At 41.3% G+C, this 20,670-nt stretch overlaps 1 protein-coding gene and 1 long non-coding RNA gene across 2 annotated transcripts; one reads left to right on the plus strand and one right to left on the minus strand.

Annotated features, from left to right (window-relative positions):
• The first annotated feature begins 990 nt into the window (after positions 1 to 990).
• On the plus strand, positions 991 to 2,896 carry LOC116869464. Its single transcript, XR_004383042.1, has 2 exons — positions 991 to 1,057; positions 2,829 to 2,896. It is a non-coding gene; the product is annotated as an uncharacterized LOC116869464 (long non-coding RNA).
• Positions 2,897 to 5,296: 2,400 nt separating this feature from the next.
• Positions 5,297 to 15,602, minus strand: LOC116869460 (bile acid-CoA:amino acid N-acyltransferase-like). The gene is made up of 4 exons (XM_032860731.1): positions 15,533 to 15,602; positions 11,892 to 12,407; positions 9,375 to 9,577; positions 5,297 to 5,946 (listed from the first exon to the last, which is right to left on the minus strand). Exons 2-4 carry the CDS (start codon positions 12,355 to 12,357, stop codon positions 5,350 to 5,352), a joined length of 1,266 nt encoding a protein of 421 aa, XP_032716622.1. The 5' UTR covers positions 12,358 to 12,407; positions 15,533 to 15,602; the 3' UTR covers positions 5,297 to 5,349.
• Between the last annotated feature and the right edge of the window lie 5,068 nt (positions 15,603 to 20,670).

Raw genomic sequence — 20,670 nt, forward strand, 5'->3', positions numbered from 1 at the left:
CTACTCACCCTCACAAAACTGTCAGCGTCTCCTTCCTCTTACGTACGTCCCCAGTGATGGGACTGTGGACCCTGCTGTGACGGGGTCAGAGCAGACTCTCAGGCTGACCGCTGTACCTCTCAGTCCAAGTGTTTCACAACGGAATCTCAGGTTTCATCACAGGGCTCTGGTTTCTAAGCGCTTCCCTGACTCCTCCTCCCCATCGCTGGCTCTGGTCTCCTTGGGGATTTCCTCCTCTGAGTCCGTGGTTTTTTAGGCAACTAACTGCCTTTTTGACAGCGTCTAACACGGTAAGTCCCAAACGTCTGACGTAGTAAGTCCGCACCAGGAGATTTCTAACCGGAATAAGGTCCTGGGGTCTGTATGTTCAACAGGGGATTGCTAAGGCATAGCTGGGGTTTGAACTGCTCTTCCAAGGGACAGCGGAAGCCCTCCTCATGCAAAAACGCCTCCCCGAGACCAGAACCTCTGAAACCTGCCCCACTGTTAATGTCCTCAGTCCAAGTCCATGGTCAAAATGCAGGAATGATCAGGTTTACAGATTGTAGACTGCGCCTCCAGGTGGTGACTTGCTTGGGGGAGGGCACTGTGTCTTTTCATTTCTGTACCTTTTGTAGCCAGGGAGGTGTAGCTGGGAGACCACCCCTAGACCACCCCTAGAATCAGAGAGACCTAGATTGGAACCTGGACTCTTTAACTGGCCATGTGGTCTGACCTCAGGCAGATTGCTTTACTTCCCTTGGGCTTTGATTATTTCTTCTTCTTCCTCTTCCTCTTCTTCTCCTTCTCCTTCTCCTTCTCCTTCTCCTTCTCCTTCTCCTTCTCCTTCTTCTTCTTCTTTTTTTAAGATTTTACTTATTTATTTGTCAGAGAGAGACACAGCGAGAAAGGGAACACAAGCAGGGGACGTGGAAGAGGAAGAAGCAAGCCTCCCTCAGAGCATGGAGTCTGATGCAGGGCTTGATCCCAGAACCCCGGGATCATGACCTGAGCTGAAGGCAGATGCCTAACAACTGAGCCACCCAGATGCCCCTGTGCTTCGACTTCTTAAATAAGAGTGATATATAAATGTACTGAAAGTGAAATATTAGCCTGGGGTGGAAAGGGCTGATCTTGGAAGTCACGGGCAGATTGGAAGTACTGAGGAAAGAGAATGGTGTCTCAGCACACAGCTCTCATAGCCTGTGAGAGGTACCTTGGCAGGATAGCAAGACTCCCAGCTGAGGGACTAATTCTCAAGATCAGGTCCCAGGGTGGGATCAGTGTCATTTTTACGAAGATTCTAAGAGCAGTGCAGGAAAGGGTGGGCAAGACAGGATGCTATGGCACCCAGGTAATAAAGTGGGGGCAGGTCAGGCTGGCAAACAGCCAGATCTTTTCCACTCCGCTTGCCCAGAACAGAAAACATCGGGGAACCTAGCTGTCCATGGACCCCTAAAGGCTGTAGCATATGAGGAGTGGGGACACTGGGCAGTGGAGTGATGACTGCGTACAGAAGAGACTTTGGGAGTTATCAATAGCTGGCATGAACCATGCAGAAAGGACGGAGGTCCTCTCAGGCAGAAGGATATCTACCTGCAGTCTGCCTTCAGAACCACGACTGCGACATCAATTCTTCTGGCCTTCTGGCCTGTCCTGAAGGTTTGAGCCCCCGCGATCACATAAGCCAATTCCTTAAAGTCAATCAATCTCTCTCCCTCTCTCTCCATGCACACCTTCTTAAGGTATATTTACTGGGCCTGAGAATGTAACCGACATAAGACAGATTAAGAGGTGAGAAGTACATAAAAGTTTTTAATGTAAGTTTCATGTGGCACAGGAGCCCTCATGAGGAATGAGACCCAAAGAAAAACAAATACTTGGTTTTATATTAGCTTGAACAAAGAGAGAGACCATTGTGGAAAAGTAACTATGTGGGCAGTCAAAAGGAGGATAATCATTCGAACAAGGTCTATTTGTATAGAATTCTCTCAATCTCAACTTCTGTCTTTGGTGGTAAGAATTTTACTTTCCTTCTGGTGGAGGGAGGACACCTTCCATCTGGGAGTTTTATCTCCTGCTTTCAGGAGGGAAAAAGGAAGGGTCGGAGGGCCCCTTCTTGTATCTGCCTTTTTAACTGCTTATTTTTGTTCAAGAGGCATATTTTGGGGTGATGTATTCTGGTTGCCTTCAAAGGAGAGAGAACAAAAGCATGAAAATTAGTGCCTATGGAATGAAGACTATTCTAATGGGGGTAAAGTCACGAGTGCACTTGGGGTTCACTGGGCTTCCACACAGCTGCAACACAATCCGTGGAAAACTGACTCCTTCTCAATGGTAGACCCAGCCGTGTCCCTGATTATCTTTAGAAGGTAAAAAATTTCTCCCTAGTAAGAGTAAATATAGAACTTGTCGTGTCCCTAGCTCTCCTAAGCCAAAAACAACCAAAACAATGCATTAATGTATAGACCCAAATTTATTTCAAATTTCCAGAGACTAGAGATTAACAGGCCATTGGGGAAAATCTCAACACAGTGTAATAGAGAAAATTTAGGTCTGAGTCCCTGGGTTCTGATTCTAGCCCTGCTATTAATTCATCGTGTGAGTTTCTCTGCACCTCTACTACTCAGTATGAGAAGGCTGACATAGATCAGTACCCCCCAAAAAAGCCTGTCATTAAGTAGCACTTTTATGTTTTAGCTATATCTGTGTCCTCTGGCCTATTTCTTGTAAGGCAAAGATGATCTTTACAAATGCCTCTCTGACAGCAGTGATGTTCTTAGTAATTGCTTTATTCTTCCTCAGAAGCTTTATTCCATTAAGTCTGGGTCCTGGGGCTTGTCTTTCAGAAGAGATGTTCTGTCTAGAGGGAAGGTCTGGGCCTTGACCAAGGTGGGAATGGATTGTGAGAAGCTAGAAAAAAAAAAGAAGAAGAAGAAGAAAAGGAAAAGAAAAGAAAGAAACTGGAATCTATAGTAGAAGGTTTTGTCCTGCTTCCGGTTTAGAGTTCTGGAAAGCAGAGTGAAACAGGACATCGTGTGCATAGGCAAAAGGAGATAGCGTATGCAAGTCTCCTTTTGCACTCCTGGCATGTGAAAGAGTTTAGCAAGCTCCCAGATTCTCATGGTGATGGGCATGGAAGGCAGCTGAGAGCTGAAGGTCAGCAAGTCTGCCCTGATTGTTGCGGCCACGTGCCAGCCGACCTTTTAGCAAAGGAGATGCGGTATATGCATCTGTCAGGGGCCTGACAGAAGACACAACTCACATTTAGAGAATGTGCAAGGATAGTAAAAGCCAAGTGGACCAAATGCAGGTGAGAGTGGGTTTGCCAGCTGGCCTGGACCATGCTATGAGTTAACCAGGTGCAGATACTTTATGGGTACACACTGAAAAGCAGACCAGTTACATTTCCAAGAGGTCAGAGAAGCTGGCCAAGAATGGTTTTTTTTTTTGGAAGGATGCCCGGGTGGCTCAGTTGGTTAAGCAGCTGCCTTCGGCTCAGGTCATGATCCCAGCATCCAGGGATCGAGTCCCACATCGGGCTCCCTGCTCGGCGGGAAGCCTGCTTCTCCCCCTGCCTCTGCCTGCCTGTGCTTGCTCGCTCTCTCTCTCTGGCACATAAATAAATAAAAGGAATGTTTTTTTTTGATCTGCCTTCCTGCCAATATTTGTAGTAGTGATACAGAACAGAATATATGAAAAAAATTTTTAAGACCTTCTTGGTTCTGAAAATCCACAAAATGTAAATCAAGGGATATAAAACACAAACATCGTATCTCATAAACATCTCATTCTTCCTGAAGTCTGGAAGGGAAACAAAAATAATTATACCCATTAAACCCACTATGTTAGCTATTATATAGCGTATGGCATATATAACTAATGATGTAGCATCTAATCTATCTAGTTATTATGTAGCGTATACCATAGGCGGTATTAGCCATTGCAATTACATGATTATTAGAGTCAAAGAAGTGACGTAGTCTGATTGACTGGGTGTGGGAAATGTAAAAACTTCTCTGAGTGAGAAAGGTGGGAGGCTAATAGCCTCGCTCATCCTGAATGGAATGATTTCACTCTAAACAGGAAGTATCAGAAAGCAGATGAAAGAAAAAGAGTTTAGGCAGATACCGTGAAGTGTCTTGTGTACTACTTCTGTCCCTCTAGCTCCTTGTTGGCTCCCCCAACACACCTACAAAATCATTCAGAATACCTTTTTACTGGTTCATCTTCACTTGATTATCTACCTTCCACTTTTACCCATTGCAATTCAGTAGCTCAGGAATATGTGGATTATGACTTGCCCGTTAGAGGAAATACGTCAAATTTGACCTTGGACAAAGTAATTCGGATCGTTCTACACCCAAGGTCATCAGACTATGCCCTGTGAGCTAAATCTAGCCAACAGCCTGTTTTTCTACTGCCCACAAGCTAAGCGTGGCTTTTACATTGGCCAATGCTTAGAAAAAAAAAGAAAAAGAAAATTACTATTCTGTTACATGTAAAAATTATATGAAATGCAAATGTCAGTTTCCATAAATAAAGTTTAAATGGAACATAGCCATGAACATTCATTATGGCCTGACTATGCTCCTTTTGTGTTTGAATGGCAGAACTCAACAACAGTGACAGAGACTTAATGGCCCACAAAGCCGAAAATATTTGCCATGTAGAACCTTAGAGAAATAGTTTGCCAGCCTATAAGGTATACAACCCACAGCATCATGGCTCCTTCCCTAAAGTACAATTCTGTGAACCTCAGATTGTTTCTTTTTCAAAATGCTATACATTTTGACCCAAATATTACTTTATTCTCTTCTCTTAGCCTTTTTTAAATTATTGATTTTAGGTTTACTCAATCATTTTACCCCCATATCAGCTTCCATATTGCCTCAAAATAATATATGTTTCCCAAGCTCTAGTTTTTCAATGGCAATGAAGTAACCATGAGCCATGAGCATATTTTCATATATGAGAAATCTAAACATATTTCATTTGAGTTTTAAGAAATCAACAAATATCAACACCTGATTCTACTCATGTCTGTTTTTAAAACCAGGGGATTCTGTCATTCATTTTGGTCATTTTTCTTTCCCACAAGACAATTGCTGTAATAATAAACCAGAATATTTTAGGGCAGGTAGAGCCCTAAATGTATTTTTTTTCCTAAATGTACTTTTTAAAATATAAAACTCTCCATGTATCATATTGGATTAAACAGAAACCGTTCTCCCTTTCCAAAGTCAAGACATGACCATTGTCAGTCACCCTCCTGCTTTCTCTTAGTATAACCTCCCACAATAAGAAATCAAAGATATTGATTGATGGATCAAGTGAAGTATTGCTGCTCTGTTCCTCAAGAATATCTTCTCAGAGTTGACTGGTCACAACCGGAACAAGATGCTTCCTGAGAAACTTCTGGATCTCCTTCCAAGAATGTTCCTGGGCAGCGGCATGTGGGATCACCTCTCCACCCCAGTGCATGAGCAGGTGAAGACTGGGGATCTTTGAGGCACAGCACAGTGGGGAATAGGGAGGCTCTAACAGGTGGCCTGCCCCAGGGTAAGACAGCAGGGTCCAGTTGTTCTTCCCGTATCTGCTCAGCTGTTGGGTGGCTTGCTCAGCATACACTTTGCTGTTGAGATTCTTATCATCTTCTCCAACAATGAAAAGGAAATGTCCCTGGGCCTTTTCAATGGGGAGAAAAGAAGTCTCACTGGCTTCACTTCTAGCTTCCTCAAAGCTGTGCTGGAACTCTGCTAACCCCAAGGCAGTGATGGACAGCAATTGTGGAGAGAGGGCTAAGGGCTTACTTATCTGACCACAATATACCTGTGGAATTCTCAGTATGAAGTTGGGCCCATTAATAAGCACAGTAGCTGTGACTTGTTTTAGGTGAATAGCCATGGAGAGTCCAATCTCTGCACCTTTGCTTATAGAAACTATGCCAATGCCTGGGCCGAGGACCTAAAAATAATGGAAATGAGATGTTGATTCTGTCTACCATTTAGCAAAATGCGACCATCTCAAATAACCAAAGAACTTGAATGGCCAGTAGGAGCCAAGCAAGGACTAATCCCACCCACATGCCCAGTTCTAGAGTTCTGGAATACATGATGAATGTTCAAAGGAAATACTCCTTCAAAAACATATCAGACCTTCCAAATTAAATACTATGGATTCAGCGTGATGTTAGGCATTGAGTTTAAAATGCCCTAAAGAAATACCAATGTAGTAGGAAAAAGAAGAAAAAGGCCCATAACTCATGTGAATAACATAAGTCAAGTTACAGTTGATCGATCAATGCTGTTGTACCAATTCTAGGGTCTCTAGAAGTCCAGAGGAAAGGGTACTCTACAGGAAAAGACTGAGAAAAAAGATGAGTTTAGTAGAACAGAGAATGGAAATGTGAGCAGAGGATTCTACCTCTGCCGTGGTTTCCCTGGATTTCTCCTTTAGAGAAAGGTTTCATAAAGGAGACCTGGCTCAGCTTCCTCTTCCGCCTTTAGTCATCAAGCAGGCATTTTTTAAAAAGATTTATTTATTTGACAGAGAGAGAGAGAGAGAGAGCGCATACACAAGCAGGCAGAGAAATAGGCAGGGGGAGAGAGAGAAGCAGATTCCTCTGCTGAGCAAGAACGCCTGATGAGGGGGTGGGGCTCGATCCCGGGACCCTGGGATCATGACCTAAGATCATGACTCAATGACTGATGGGGGGGTTGGGAGGTTGGGGGAACCAGGTGGTGGGTATTAGAGAGGGCACGGATTGCATGGAGCACTGGGTGTGGTACAAAAACAATGATACTGTTATGTTGAAAATAAAGAAAAAAAAAAGTTAAAATGACTGAGCCACCCAGGTGCCCCTAACCAAGCAAATTTAGATTGTCCACCCTGTACTAACCGCCGGAGGACACAGAGGGGAAAAAAGGCGTAAGTCATCTCTTATCATCAAGGAACTCACTGCCCGATGGAGAGACAGGAAGGAAAAACACAGACAATTAGAGTAGCTTACAACTTCTGTGATATAAGAATGCACATAGGCAAGGCTGCCAACCCAGATTACCAGGGAATAAAGCAGGATCAGGGAAAGATTCTCAGAGGAAATGAGCTACAATTTGGACCTTTATACAAAATAAAGGGTGGGGGGGCAAACAAGGAGGAAAGGTATTGTATGCTGTGTAGTGGACACCAATAAGAACTATTCTCTTTTTCTTTTATGGGGCATGTATCCAGTCCCAGGGGGTAGAGTCCGATGTACCTGAACCTATTCCCCTTTGCAATATATATATATATTTTTTCAGCCTCTTTGGAAGGCCAATACATTCTACCTGAGGTCCTATCCTGTATATTAAGAGGGGTGACTGGAATCATCTCCTTTTGAATTAAAAAGACCTTTCAAGCTCTGAAGTTCTACGTCTTAATATGAAAGATACAGAGTCACAGTTACAGCAATGAAAGGTGAGAACTCAGAATGGATATGGCCAGGGAAGACAGAGTAAAAAGAAGTATAACACGGATCAACAACAACAACAACAAGTGAGTCAGTTATGTGCAGACATTTGGCAGAACACCAGCTCTTGCTATAACTTCTGCCACCAAATTTGGAATCAGGGAATTTAGAATGCTTAGAAGACACTTAAAATCAACAGATGGAGAAATAAGATCTATAAGGAATTGAAAGGTGGGTGGTCTCTCTTCTCACAGAAGAGAGAGCATGAAGCAGGCTTAGTGGAAGTAGTAAGAGCCTAGGAGAGAAATCTGGTTTCTAAGTCTCATTAGGCATTGACTAACTTTGGGAAGTCATTAGCCATTGGCTGACTTTGGGAAGAACGCGGAGGGAAGTCATGCAGCAAGTATAAGGGCAAGCAGGCTAAGAAAGTGAACAGCAGAATCACAGAACCTCCTCATTTCTCATCTAAGCCAAGCAGAAAACTCAGCACAATATAGCTATTTAAAAATTCAGTGCATCAGTAGATTGTTAGTGATTATTGCTCATCTTATTACTATAATTCTGATCATATTTTGGATGATCCTTTATATGAAATAGGGTGTGGTACAGAGACTTAATTTTACTTAGATCAGTTCTTTTTTTTTTTTTTTTTGGACTTTATTTATTTGTTTGAGAGAGAGAGGGGATAAGCATGAAGGAGGGAAATGCTGAGCAGGGAGTCCGATGTGGGACTCCACCCTAAAACCACGGGGTCATGATCTGAGCTGAAGGCAGACATTTAACCCACTGAGCTACCCAGATACTCATAGAGCAATTTTTTGTTTTAAAGATTTTATTTATTTGACAGAGACTCAGCGAGAGAGGGAACGCAGCAGGGGGAGTGGGAGAAGCAGGCTTCCCATAAGCAGGGAGCCCAATGTGGGGCTAGATCCCAGGACCCTGGGACCCTCTGGGGATCAGGACCTGGGCTGAAGGCAGATGCTTAAGCAGCTGAGGCGCCCAGGCGTCCAAGATGCAATGGCTTTAGATTCAGATGGAACTGAGTTGCGTTTCTGTCTCTTTCCCATCTGGTTGTGGGAATTTGGATAAGCTACTAACCCTTTCTAACCCTGAATCTCTTCATCTATTAAATACTATGGTGGTGATGCTATTTCGTAAGGTTCTTGTGAGAAGTAAAGGGGATAATACAAGTGAAGCGCTTACTAGAGTAATTAGCAATACACATCCTCAATAAATGTAATTCTTATTATTATCACCTTCTCTGATTATTATTAAGTCACCAGACTCTACAAGACAGATAATCTTCCTTTGAGGAGTGAGTCTGATTTTTAGTTATTGGAGAGGACTTAACTATAATGCTGTAGACTTCCCAATCCATACCTTCTTTAAGTTCTAAAATGTGCTTTTCCTGCTATATTAGGGTTGCTGCATGTTATCCCTTGTTAATTGCTGATATTTTTTTCTTAATGAGAATTGCTCAGGGCACCTGGGTAAATAAATAAAATCTTTGAAATAAATAAATGAAGCCATTGTGTTTTGATTCCATCATGGGCACAGGCTAACTTCCCGTTTTGTCTTTCTGAGCAAAAGACATTGGGTGGGAAAGAAATCATGTGAATAAGATGGCTATGTCATAGAACTTCCAGTTCACTGAGGAGAATCATACTTGGAAGTTAAGGGAAGCCACAGGATGTAATGGTTATTTGAAAACAGGGACTAAGAGGCACCTGGGTGGCTCAGTTGTTAAGCGTCTGTCTTTGGCTTGGGTCATGGTCCCAGAGTCCAGGGATTGGGCCGTATTGGGCTCCCTGCTTGGCAGGGAGCCTGCTTCTCCCTCTCCCACTCCCCCTGCTTCCGTTCCCTATCTCGCTGTGTCTCTCTCTGTCAAAAAAAATAAACACAATCTTTAAAACAAACAGGGACTAAAAGAAAAGGCAAAAATTACCTTAGGATGTCTCAGGAGAAAGTTGACAGCTTCCTCAAAATAATCTAATTCTGTCTTTTCTGGTTGGGCAGGCAAATCTTCATAATTAAAGTAAGCCAAGGCCAAGGAGGCAAAGCCACGACTGGCCAGGAGACTGGCCCGGTACTCAATCAGTCCACCAATACCACCAAACAAGTCAATTATCCCTGGGAAACGGCCCTCTCCTGAGGAAAACAAAACAAAACAAAACAAAACAAAGCTGAGGTTAAGGGGAAGGGAAGGAAAAGAGAAGAAAAATACAACACGAAGAAATGCATCACAAATTCTGGAATTGAAGCATAAATTTTCAGTAGAATCCCCAAGTTTTCAGAACTAAAGCTGATTGAATACATTATGGAACATTATGGAACATAGTATCAGGAAGGTTGATTGGGAGCCATGTTCACTGACAAGTTTAATCTCTGTAGGCAAGGGGTACTGAGGACTCACAGTGGTTCATTTCTATAGTATTGGAGTAAAGAAAGCCATTGAAATTAGGCAAGCACTTTTTAACCTATGAAAAGATACACAGTTGGGCTTTAGGAAATCAGTGAAGGTCCTGAAATTATATGCAAAATATAGGTTTAAGTGGGTCTTTCTTTCTTCCTTCCTTTCTTTTTTTTTTTTTAAGAGAGAAAGCATGCAAGCTGGGATGGGGTGGCATGGGGGAGGGGCAGAGGGAAAGGAAGAACTCTTAAGCAGACTCCGTGCTCAGCAGGGAGCCTGACAGGGGTCTCAGTCTCAGGATCCTGAGATATGACCTGAGCCGAAAACAAGAGTAGGACGATTAAGCAACTGAGCCACTCAGGGACCCCTATGTGTGCATTTTACTAATGAAAGCCTCTACAGATTTAATTGAGTTCTCAAAGTATATATAACTCATATAAGGGGGGGGGGGACTTCAAAATATATGACTTCAAAGAAAGCTATTGAAATGACTGTTAGCTAAAATCTGGACTTCGCACCGCTCTATTCCACTCATCTGACAACACAGTGACAAAATCTTACAGTCAAGCAGGTATAAATGGTAAGACCTTCCATGTGACAACAATCTGTTTATTCCCTGCAACTTAACACTGGTAAAAAGTAGGGATGGTCAGAGTGTCATTCTACACACGCTCTGTGTAGGCAGCTAGTTTTCTAAATAAAGCAAAAAAAATTTATGATGCACTTCTTGGAGGCACTCTAGTGTCCAGTAAGTGATTTTAATGGAGGTAGACTTGTCCCATCCATGGAGGCACCTGGCTGGCTAAGTCAGTAGCACATGTGACTCTTGATCTTGGGGTTGAGTTCAAGCCCCATGTTAGTACTTAAAGAGATAAGTACATGAGATGTTACTTAAAAATAAAAATTTAAAAAAAAAAAGAGTGACTTGATTTAAAGGATATTGGGAATTTTCAAAACAAAAACATTGCTATGTTTTCTCATCTTGAGAAAGGGAGCAATAAAATGGTATTAAATATATCTTGGCTTTAAAATACCACTTCAAGGAGCGCCTGGGTGACTCAATTGCTTAAGCGACTGTTTTCGGCTCAGGTCATGATCCCAGGGTCCTGGTATCGAGCCCCATGTCAGGCTCCTTGCTTGGCAGGGAGCCTGCTTCTCCCTCTCCCTCTGCCTGCTACTCCACCTGCTTGTGCTCTCTCTCTCTCTCCTCCCCTCTGTCAAATAAACAAATAAAATAAAATAAATTTTTAAAAATACCGATTCAATAAATGAATAAAGTTGCTTTTCATCTCCTGATTGCCAGGAGGAGGGAGGACTTAAGAGTAACGAGCCTCTGATCGTGGAAGAAGGTTGAGTTGAGAATTGTTTTGAGACCTGACTCAATCCTCTTTTCGCCCCACACAGCTCAATGCTCTTTTGTATCTATCCCCACAGAACAAGCAGGACACACAGAACATGCAGTATCCTCGAGGATTCACCAAAAGTACCCTCTAACCCAGCACATCATCCCCAGGTGATGGGGATATCACTGATATGTAGATTTTTAACTGAGGTGGAATAGGAGAGGCACAGACATTTGTGCCACTTAATTTCCCATCCCTACACACAATGATGTTGTCTCTATGCTAATTACTAGGTGTACAAATACTGAGATTTACGACTGCATGTGTCAGGATGATTGTGGAAAGGGAAGCTTTTTTTTTTTTTTAAAGATTTTATTTATTTATTTGACAGACAGAGATCACAAATAGGCAGAGAGGCAGGCAGAGAGAGAGGAAGGAAAGCAGGCTCCTGCCGAGTAGAGAGCCCGATGCGGGGCTCGATCCCAGGACCCTGAGATCATGACCTGAGCCGAAGGCAGCGGCTTAACCCACTGAGCCACCCAGGTGCCCCGCCTCACCATATTCTTGTTCTGACCCAGAGTTAGCCCTGATTCTAAGGCTGGAAAGGATTATACTATGTACTATCCATATGCAAGTTAAACCTCTAGAAGGATTAGGCACTGGAAAGAGGAGACACAAGGATGACAGTAACCAGGTTAATTTTACTCACCAGGAGGGAGGAAGAGGGCTCCCCGAAGGTGGCCTTCCCGAACTTGGATCCGTTTGACACCAGGTGCTACATACCACCTCTCCAAAGTCAGGCTGACTTTTGGAGCAGTGGTGGCGATGTCCATTAATTGCAAATTTGAATCATAAAGTTTTATTTGGACCAGGAAAGGACTATTCATCACATCTCTTTTCACCAATTTCATTAAAAATTTTTCAGGTTTCAGGGACCAGAAGAGACCCATAGGGTGGACTCCAGAGTAGTCACCTCCCAGCGAAGGGGCCTGCTGCAGGTCTACCTCCCCAGCTTCATTGGCCTTATAGTAGGCTTGAGAATGAAACAGGTTCCCCTTCTCATCTGCCAGGGAGGCCTGAAGAATCACTACTTGAAAGGGAGACAGGCCAGTAGCACGAATGTGCACGGGTTCATCAACAAGTGCACTTGCAGGGGTAGCTGTCAGCTGAATCATTGTTACAGTGAGGCACCTGGGATGATTCTCAGTAATGTTTGTAGTAAGACCTGGATGTAAAAAATATATACATGGGAAAATTAAATAAGACAGTGATAAGATTAATGAAAGGTGAACAAGACCAGGAACCTGGCTGCTTGGGATTCAGCTCTAAAAATATCCTGATATAGGGGCGCCTCGGTTGTTCAGTCCTTAGATGTCTGCCTTCGGCTGGGGTCATCATCCCAGGGTCCTGGGATCGAGCCCTGCATCAAGCTCCCTGCTCAGTGGGGAGCCTTTTTCTCCCCCACCCCCCCCAATCTCCCTCCTTGTGCTCTCTCTCTTTCTGTCAAATAAACAAATACAGGGGCCCCTAGGTGGCTCAGTGGATTAAAGCCTCTGCCTTCAGCTCAGGTCATGATCCCAGGATCCTGGGATCGAGCCCCGCATTGGGCTCTCTGCTCAGTAGGGAGCCTGCTTCCCCCTCTCTTTCTGCCTGCCTCTCTGCCTGCTTGTGATCTCTCTCAAAATAAACAAACAAATAAATAAACAAACAAGTAAATACAAGCTTAAAATAAATAAATAATAAATAAAAATATCCTGATATTATCTGCAAGTGCGAGATACCGGAGAGCTTTTAGCAAATATGTGGAAGACGTAAAACAAGTAGATGCCTTTTATAGTAATTATGAACCAGGGTGGAGGAAGCAGCAGCCAAATAGGCACAAGTGGTATCAGCGCATCCATGGAAGATCTCACAATTGGCCATCCAGAGCCCTTGAAAAATTAAATGCAATAGAGGACAAGAGTTAGATGTGCGGCTGAAAACTGGGTTTGTTGGGGTGCCTGGGTGACTCCGTCGGTTAAAGTTCTGAGTCTTGATTTCAGCTCAGGTCATGATCGTAGGGTCCTGGGATTGAGCCCCATGTCGGGCTCCCTGCTCAACACAGAGTCTGCTTGTCCCTCGCCCTCTGCTCACCCCACTTGCAGTCTCTTCCTCACTCTCACAAATAATTAAATAAATAAATACTCTTTCTTAAAGAAAAAAGAATACAGGGGATTTGTTAAACATCTACATATATGGAACTGGTGACTCTGCTACTAAGAGAGCATGAAAACCAAACAAATCTTCCCAAAAGAATGAGGACGAAATCTTTGGGAAGAACAAGGAGGCTGACATACATGTTTCTCCCTAAAGAAAAAATACTCACAACTTCGTAGTTAGGCTTCTCCAGTCATAAGCAAAACCAGATGCTGACAGAACCTTCAGGTACAGAAAAATTTGCTAAGCATTTCATAATCTCTGTCTTAAAGATTAAGGAATGCCTTTCTCCTTCGGGTTAGTGTGAAGAAAGTCACAAAAATGGTCATTGTTCCCATTCTAATAACCTAAACTTACCTGGAGAAAGACAAAATGAAATTTTTTTGTTGTCTTAAACTCATTAGATTGCCAGGAATCTAAATGAATTAAACTCCAGTGAGTGATAGGTTCCTCCTATGAGAGAGGAAACTTTCTCTTCTACAGAGTGATTTCATCTATGATCAAACAGCAAAAAAGAATCCCCCATAAAGAAAAATGAGGAGAAATGAACAGAACATTTAATGCAATTTTAATGGATGTGTGCAGGCTGTTTTGATAGATTAGAATTCGGAGAGATCCTAGCCAGAGTCCTTCTCCAAGGACTTGGAGATTTGGTCACATACTCTAGGACAATACATCAAAGAATGCTAGCAGAGGCATGAGCTGGGAGCAATCTGTCTGAGGCATTGCAAGTCATTCGTATCATCAAAGCAGCTAACTTCCAAAGGAAGGGGGAGATAGCCAAATAGAGAGATTTCCCTGGGCTTAGAAAGCCAGGAGTGGGACTACAGAGCAAAGACATTTCCTTAGTGACCCTTTTTCTAGAAGAATTCTAAATCAGAGAGAAATATCCTACAATTAGAAAAGCTAGCAACATGGCCATAAAAAGCCAAAGATATCTCGAGAAGTTCACCAATGCTTAGCCTGCAGTTTCTTCTAATGAGGAAGGCCTAATCCCATACCCAGAAATATCTGAAGGCAGTGGTGCACTGACTCAGGTAAAGCAGCAGTGGGGCACCTGGGTGGCTCAGTGGGTTAAAGCCTCTGCCTTCGGCTCAGGTCATGATCTCAGGGTCCTGGGATTGAGCCCAGCCTCCCCTTCTCTCTCTGCCTTCTTGTGATCTCTGTCTGTCAAATAAATAAATAAAATCTTAAAAAAAAAAAAAAAAAGCAGCAGCAAGCCCAGACCCAGGTCAACCACAGGTCAGATGGGTTCAGCCTTTAATTCTTTTTTTTTTTTTAATTTTTTTAAAATTTTTTAAGATTTTTTTTATTTATTTGACAGACAGTTCACAAGTAGGCAGAGAGAGAGGAAGGGAAGCAGGCTCCCCACTGAGCAGAGAGCATGATGCTAGGCTTGATTCCAGAACCCTGGGATCACGACCTGAGCTGAAGGCAGAGGCTTTAACCCGCTGAGCCACCCAGGTGCCCCTCAGCCTTTAATTCTAACATCCTGACACGGTAGGGCTTTGCTCTTTTCTTGAGGTAAATATTACTTATTCTGGTCATTTCTTTTATATGAAATATCTGGAGTATGATTGTAAATATTATAAGACACAAGAGAATCAAGAAAATTGATCCATGATGATGATAAGAGCAAACAGTCCATAGCAAGAGGCACAGAAATAGCCAAGAGAGTGGAATGATTAGAAAGGAACTTTGTTGTGGTGTTTTTGTTTTCGTTTTGGGGGTGTGGTTTAGAAGACATAGAGAGCACCCTTTCCCTTGCCTGTGCTCGCTCTCTCTCTCTCCCAAATAAGTGAAATCTTTAAAAAAGTCTTTAATATGTATACCCACATACACATGTGTGTATTTAAATGCACTTAAAAGACTTTAAAATAAAAATAATAATGTCTTATGGGGTTTAAAGAACACATAGAAATATAATAACAAAAAGGTGGGAATACAGTTAATAGAATTATATTGTTTAAGATTATTATCTTATTATTTTTCAAGCAGTACAAGATTATTTGCTGGCAGACTGTAACAATTTAAAGGCACTATTAGGAGCTCAGCCCAGCCCAGGAAGACAGAGAAAGCTGAGCAGCTTAGGTGTTAAGAGTAGCTGATGAAAGCAGCAAGCTGAAAACAAGAGTCAAGCTTTTAATCACTTACTGTGAGGGAGAAAGTGCCTGATCAAGATAAGGATGAAGGGTCTGCAGTCGGCAGGTCAGCCAGATGTGGGGGTGGGTTCGCTGTTGAGGGAGCCCCAAACCAAGGATCCAGCAGTTCTGAAGTCAGGGTAGAGTGAGGGGAAGGGCTAGAAGTAGAAAAGAACTGGCTGCTGAATGAGAGTGAATGAAAATATCTTCAAGCATTCTTTCGCAAAGAGGCCTCAGCACATATACCTGAAGACTTTGGACGTTGAGCGAAGGTCTGATGATAAACAGAATCCTGGGCAGGAAAGGCAAATATGAGGGTCCAACCAGCCCATGTGACTAGTGACTAGGGAGAACAGTAAGTACCAAGTGTCCAGAGACCTTGCCTCCAACTTTTTTCAGAGATTGCCATGCACTGGTTGTACCCCAAGTCCTGTGCTGGAAGAGTAGCATTCCACCATGATACCTGCCAACTAAAGCCTTGGTAATTGCCTACGGTCAGTTCTGGGAAATCACACATGAGTTTTTAACCAAGAGCTAGACTTCTCAGGTACCTATTATATTCTCTAGAATAACACACACACAAAAATATTTGAGTAACCCCAAAAGAAATAGGTATTCCAGTTACTAGGCTGTGTAATAAACCACTCAAAAACTTAAAGGTGTACAACAGCTGTTTATTGTGCTCCTATGTTCTGCAGGACACCAGGAAAGTGCTCAATGAGATCAGCCATCAGTTGCAAAGACAAAAAGCTTTTGGAGACTACTAAACCAGTTCTCACAACTGTGTAAGATCAAATCCTTGAAGAGTTCTATCCCAGTGGGGTGAAGGAAGCTGAAGGAAAGATGACTGTCAATTGATAATTTAGGCAAGTTCAAATCTGAAACTGCTATTTGCTATACCATGTGTAAATCCTCCTGCATTTTTAGAGAGATGACATTGCTTGGTAAGAGTAGGAATGAGAATGAGTATGTCAGCTGAATTATTCCAGATTAAGAAGGGAAATAGAGTGGTAGTTGAAGGATGGGCCAAGAGTTTGCTTTGTGTCCTACCTCACATTCCTCGAGAACCCTACTTTGAGATAATAAGAACTCAAAAGCAAGTGGTGTACTTTGAGGGATTTCCAGGAAACATGAGCGCCGAGGAACAATGGGAAGTATCTAATAAATTGTTGGTTGAGGGCTGACTGGTGGGGGAAGAAGGAGCCTTAATTTCCCACCACTTCCATCCTGCCATGCTGAGAGGTAAAGTGGACTTTGGAGGCCCCAAAAAACTGTCAGGCACAGGAATCCAAGGTCTGATATTGTGAGTCAGGCCTGTGCACTAATACCACTAGGAGAAGTCTATACAGACAAGGTATTGACAGTATCTGCTAACACTGTGTTCTGTTTTTAATGTGTGTGTGTATGTGTGTGTGTGTGTGTGTGTGTGTTCAGAGGGAGAGAGCGAGAGATGGGGTAGACACGGGCATGAATACATGCTGATGAGAATGAGCCTACAGAGAGACAAGTGCTGAGAATGAAAATCTGATGGTGAATAAGACATTTTTCCCCGAGAAGCTTAAAAACAAGTGATTTTATAGCCCCAAAGTACTCTATTTCCCTTGTAAATTTATTCAAGAATTTGAGTATACATAAGGCACACAGAAATACATGGCAGTCAGGAATGGAATTTATATCTCCAACTCTTAGTAAAATTGATTAGTAGTTCAGTAAGAATTTATCAAGGGTCTACACTATGATAATCATGGAGAGATTAGACACAGTCCTACTTTAAATAAGCCTAAAGGTGTAGACTTCCTTCCATACATTATCCATTAAGTTTCTACTTAAATATCACATGGATCAACCAGTGTTCCTGAACAGAAAGAAAGTAAATGAAAAGTCATTAGCCTTAGTTCAACTTATAATTCTTTTCAAACACCCCTCATATCCTTAGTTTATTACATTTCACTACCAGAAAGCATTCTTGAATTGCATAAATATGTAAGACCTTTAAGAAATATCCTCGCATAATGTAATTCTAACAAACCATTCATCTGACATTAAATCACCCTTCAAATAATATAAAAATAAAACCACAATTCAAAATCCCAGACTAAGAGAGTTTCTTCTACAATATTCTAGGAAACAGTTTTAGAAAGAGGAAAAAATATTAATGGAGATGGGGGAAGATAGAATAAAGAAAAGTTAACAAATAATTTCAGAGTCATTCTTCCCCAGAAATATAAATTCTGGCTTCATATCTTCATAATCACAAGTCCCTGTTGGTATCTTCTGTAAACAAACTCCAACAGAGTTTGTGCCCTTATCTGAGAGCTCTTTGAACTCCATAGCTGAGGTTATAAAATGGGCAAAAAGACTATTTGTCTGCATGAACTGCTAAATTCCAAACACTGAAATTAAGAATCTGACTTTACTTCTCATTCAAGACCTGAGACTTTAACACATTTCCAATCAGCCCAGAGGAGATAGCCCTGATTACAAGCTAAAAAGTACCTGACATATTCCCCTCAAACCTTCCTTTTCCTCAATAAAAAAGAACAGCGCTATCTAGAGTCATCTTATAAGTCAAAACCTCAAATATGTCTTTGCAGTCTAATCAAACTAATTAAGCACTGTCTCCCTCAATAAATAAATAAATAAATAAACAAACAAACAAACAAACGTGGGGTGCTTGTGTGGCTCAGTCTTTGAGCCTCTGTCTTAGGCTCAGGATCAAGCCCACATTGGATTTCCTATTTGGCGGGAAGCCTGCTTCTCTGTCTCCCACTCCCTCTGCTTGTATTTCCTCTCTCACTGGGTCTCTCTGTGCCAAATAAATAAATAAAATCTTAAAAAAAAAAAAAAGAGGAAAGTAAACCCAAATTAGAAGAAAGGAAGTAAGAAAAGTGTATTAGCAATGAAACAGAAAATAAACAGTAGAAAGAAATTAACAAAGACGAATCTGGTTCTTTGAGGAGACCGACAAAATTGATGAACTACAAGCCAGAATGATCAAATAAAAAGAATAAAATTTAAATACCCAAAATGAAAGGGGGTTATCATTGCAGATACAATAGACCATTAAGAGGAAAATAAGAGAATATTAGGAACAATTTTATGCCAACTAATTTGACAACTTAGATGGAGTGAATAAATTCTTTGTAAAATACAATTTAATAAAGAACTGTTTCAAAGTAAAGGAGAGCAAGTGAAGGTGATAACAAAAATGTAAAGTATGAACCACGATTCGATCCTCTATCAGGAGGTAAAATTACTATGAAGGTCATTTCTGGGGCATCAGTGAAATTTGAATATGAACAATGTATGATTAGTATTGCTTCAGTGTTAAATATTTTGAATTTAATATTTCCTGATGGAAAATAAATTTCATGGTAGCTGCAGTTTGCTACTATTCAACTAACATTGGAATTCTGCTGAATCAGAAGTTAATTTTAGAGAATTTTGGACTTAGAAATCATACAAATAAAAACTTTAGGACTTTTGCATTGTGAAATAACCTAATAAAAATAAGATAGAAAAGTGTAGATAAGATAAGCTCATGTTTACAGGTATGACTGAGTTCAAGGTACCTGTCTAATCTCTTAGGATACACACAACACATGTTAATGGGATTACAAATCAAAGAAGTAGGACAGGGGTGTCTGGCTGCCTCAGTCAGGAGAGCACGTGAATCTTAATCTTGATGTCATGAATTCAAGCCCCACTTTGGGTGTAGAGCTTACTTTAAAAAAATATTGCCAAAAAAAAAAAAATACTGCCAAAAGAATGACTTGAGATTAATAAATATTTATAAAGAAAGAAGACCACGTTGCCCATTCCTAGGTTCAAAGTCAAGAAATTTAGTGGAACGACTTCCACTTTTGAGTAAAAGGGAGTTTTATGGCAGACCAATACATAAAGAACTAAAAAAGTTGTATTTTAAAAAATAGATAAAAATAAAAGCAAAAACTGGCAATAACTTAAATATCCGGTAATAGCATATTGGTTGAAAGATTACAGTGGTCCTCCCCACCCTTAGCTAGATTCACTTTCCAATTTGATTTACCATTGGTCAACCCCAATCAGGAAGCAAACAATCCTTCTGATGAAAATCAGGTCAATAGCATCTACCTAATTCTACATCACAACACCTGGGTTATTCACCTCACTTCATCTCATCACAAATAGGCATTTTATCATCTCACCTCATCATAAGGGTGAGTATAGTACAATATATATTTTTTAAAGATTTTATTTATTTATTTGACAGAGAGAAAGAGATCACAAGTAGGCAGAGAGAGGGGGAAACAGGCTCCCCACAGAGCAGAGAGCCTCTGAGATCATGATCTAAGCCAAAGGCAGAGGCTTAGCCCATTGAGCCACCCAGGTGCCCCAGTTTAGCACAATATTTTGAAAGACCACCTTCACATAACTTTCATTACAGCATATTGCTATAATTCTTCTATTTAATATTAGCTATTGCTAATTTCTTACAGTGCCTAATTATAAACTCTCATAGGTCTGAATGTATAGGAAAAAATATAGCATATATAGGGTTAAATACTATCCAGGGTTTCAGCATCCATTGCGGGCCTTGAAATGTATCCCCCCATGGTTAAGAAAGGTCTACTGTACCTAACATTCAATGACAGAATATGTTATTAGTCAAATTTGTTACTCTTAAGACTATCTTAAAATAAGCAGAAATGATCGTAGAGTGAAGGGAATAGGACAATGTGACAGTAAGTTTTAAAATATAGGAAAAAAAGTTTCTTTTCATTTGGAAATACACCAGTATGTTAGTGATTATCTGAGTGGTAAGACCAAAATGGTATTTGCTTTCCCAAATTTTTAAAAATGTGCTTTTTCTAATGAGAAAAATGATGTTAAAATAAAAGAGAGGGAGAAGTCTATTTAGGTGGCTTGAAATACAACTCTCTGTGCAAATCTATTTCTATTAACACTGAATATTTTATTACCAGGTTTTATGTAAATATATTTACTGAGTTGAAAGGCCCAGTTAACTATAATTGAGAACTCTTTTATACAGCAATTACTTAATTTTTTAAAATGTAAACCATTTATAATTATATCATGCTTGGTGACCTCAGTAAACAAGTTAGCAAATCTAATGTAAACTTTTCAGGAAAACCAAAGGTCATCATTGAT

This window comes from Lontra canadensis, unplaced genomic scaffold, assembly GCF_010015895.1.
Source record: "Lontra canadensis isolate GAN:19392208 unplaced genomic scaffold, GSC_riverotter_1.0 scaffold19, whole genome shotgun sequence".
Taxonomy (NCBI): domain Eukaryota; kingdom Metazoa; phylum Chordata; class Mammalia; order Carnivora; family Mustelidae; genus Lontra; species Lontra canadensis.

Excerpts from the sequence above, each read along its gene's own strand:
- LOC116869460 (XM_032860731.1), bottom strand. The coding sequence starts at position 12,357 with ATGATTCAGCTGACAGCTACCCCTGCAAGTGCACTTGTTGATGAACCC. Across the intron at positions 9,578-11,891 it reads AGCCCTCTTCCTCCCTCCTG|GAGAGGGCCGTTTCCCAGGG; the intron begins GTGAGTAAAATT and ends TGTTTTCCTCAG. Across the intron at positions 5,947-9,374 it reads TTCTCCTGAGACATCCTAAG|GTCCTCGGCCCAGGCATTGG; the intron begins GTAATTTTTGCC and ends CATTATTTTTAG.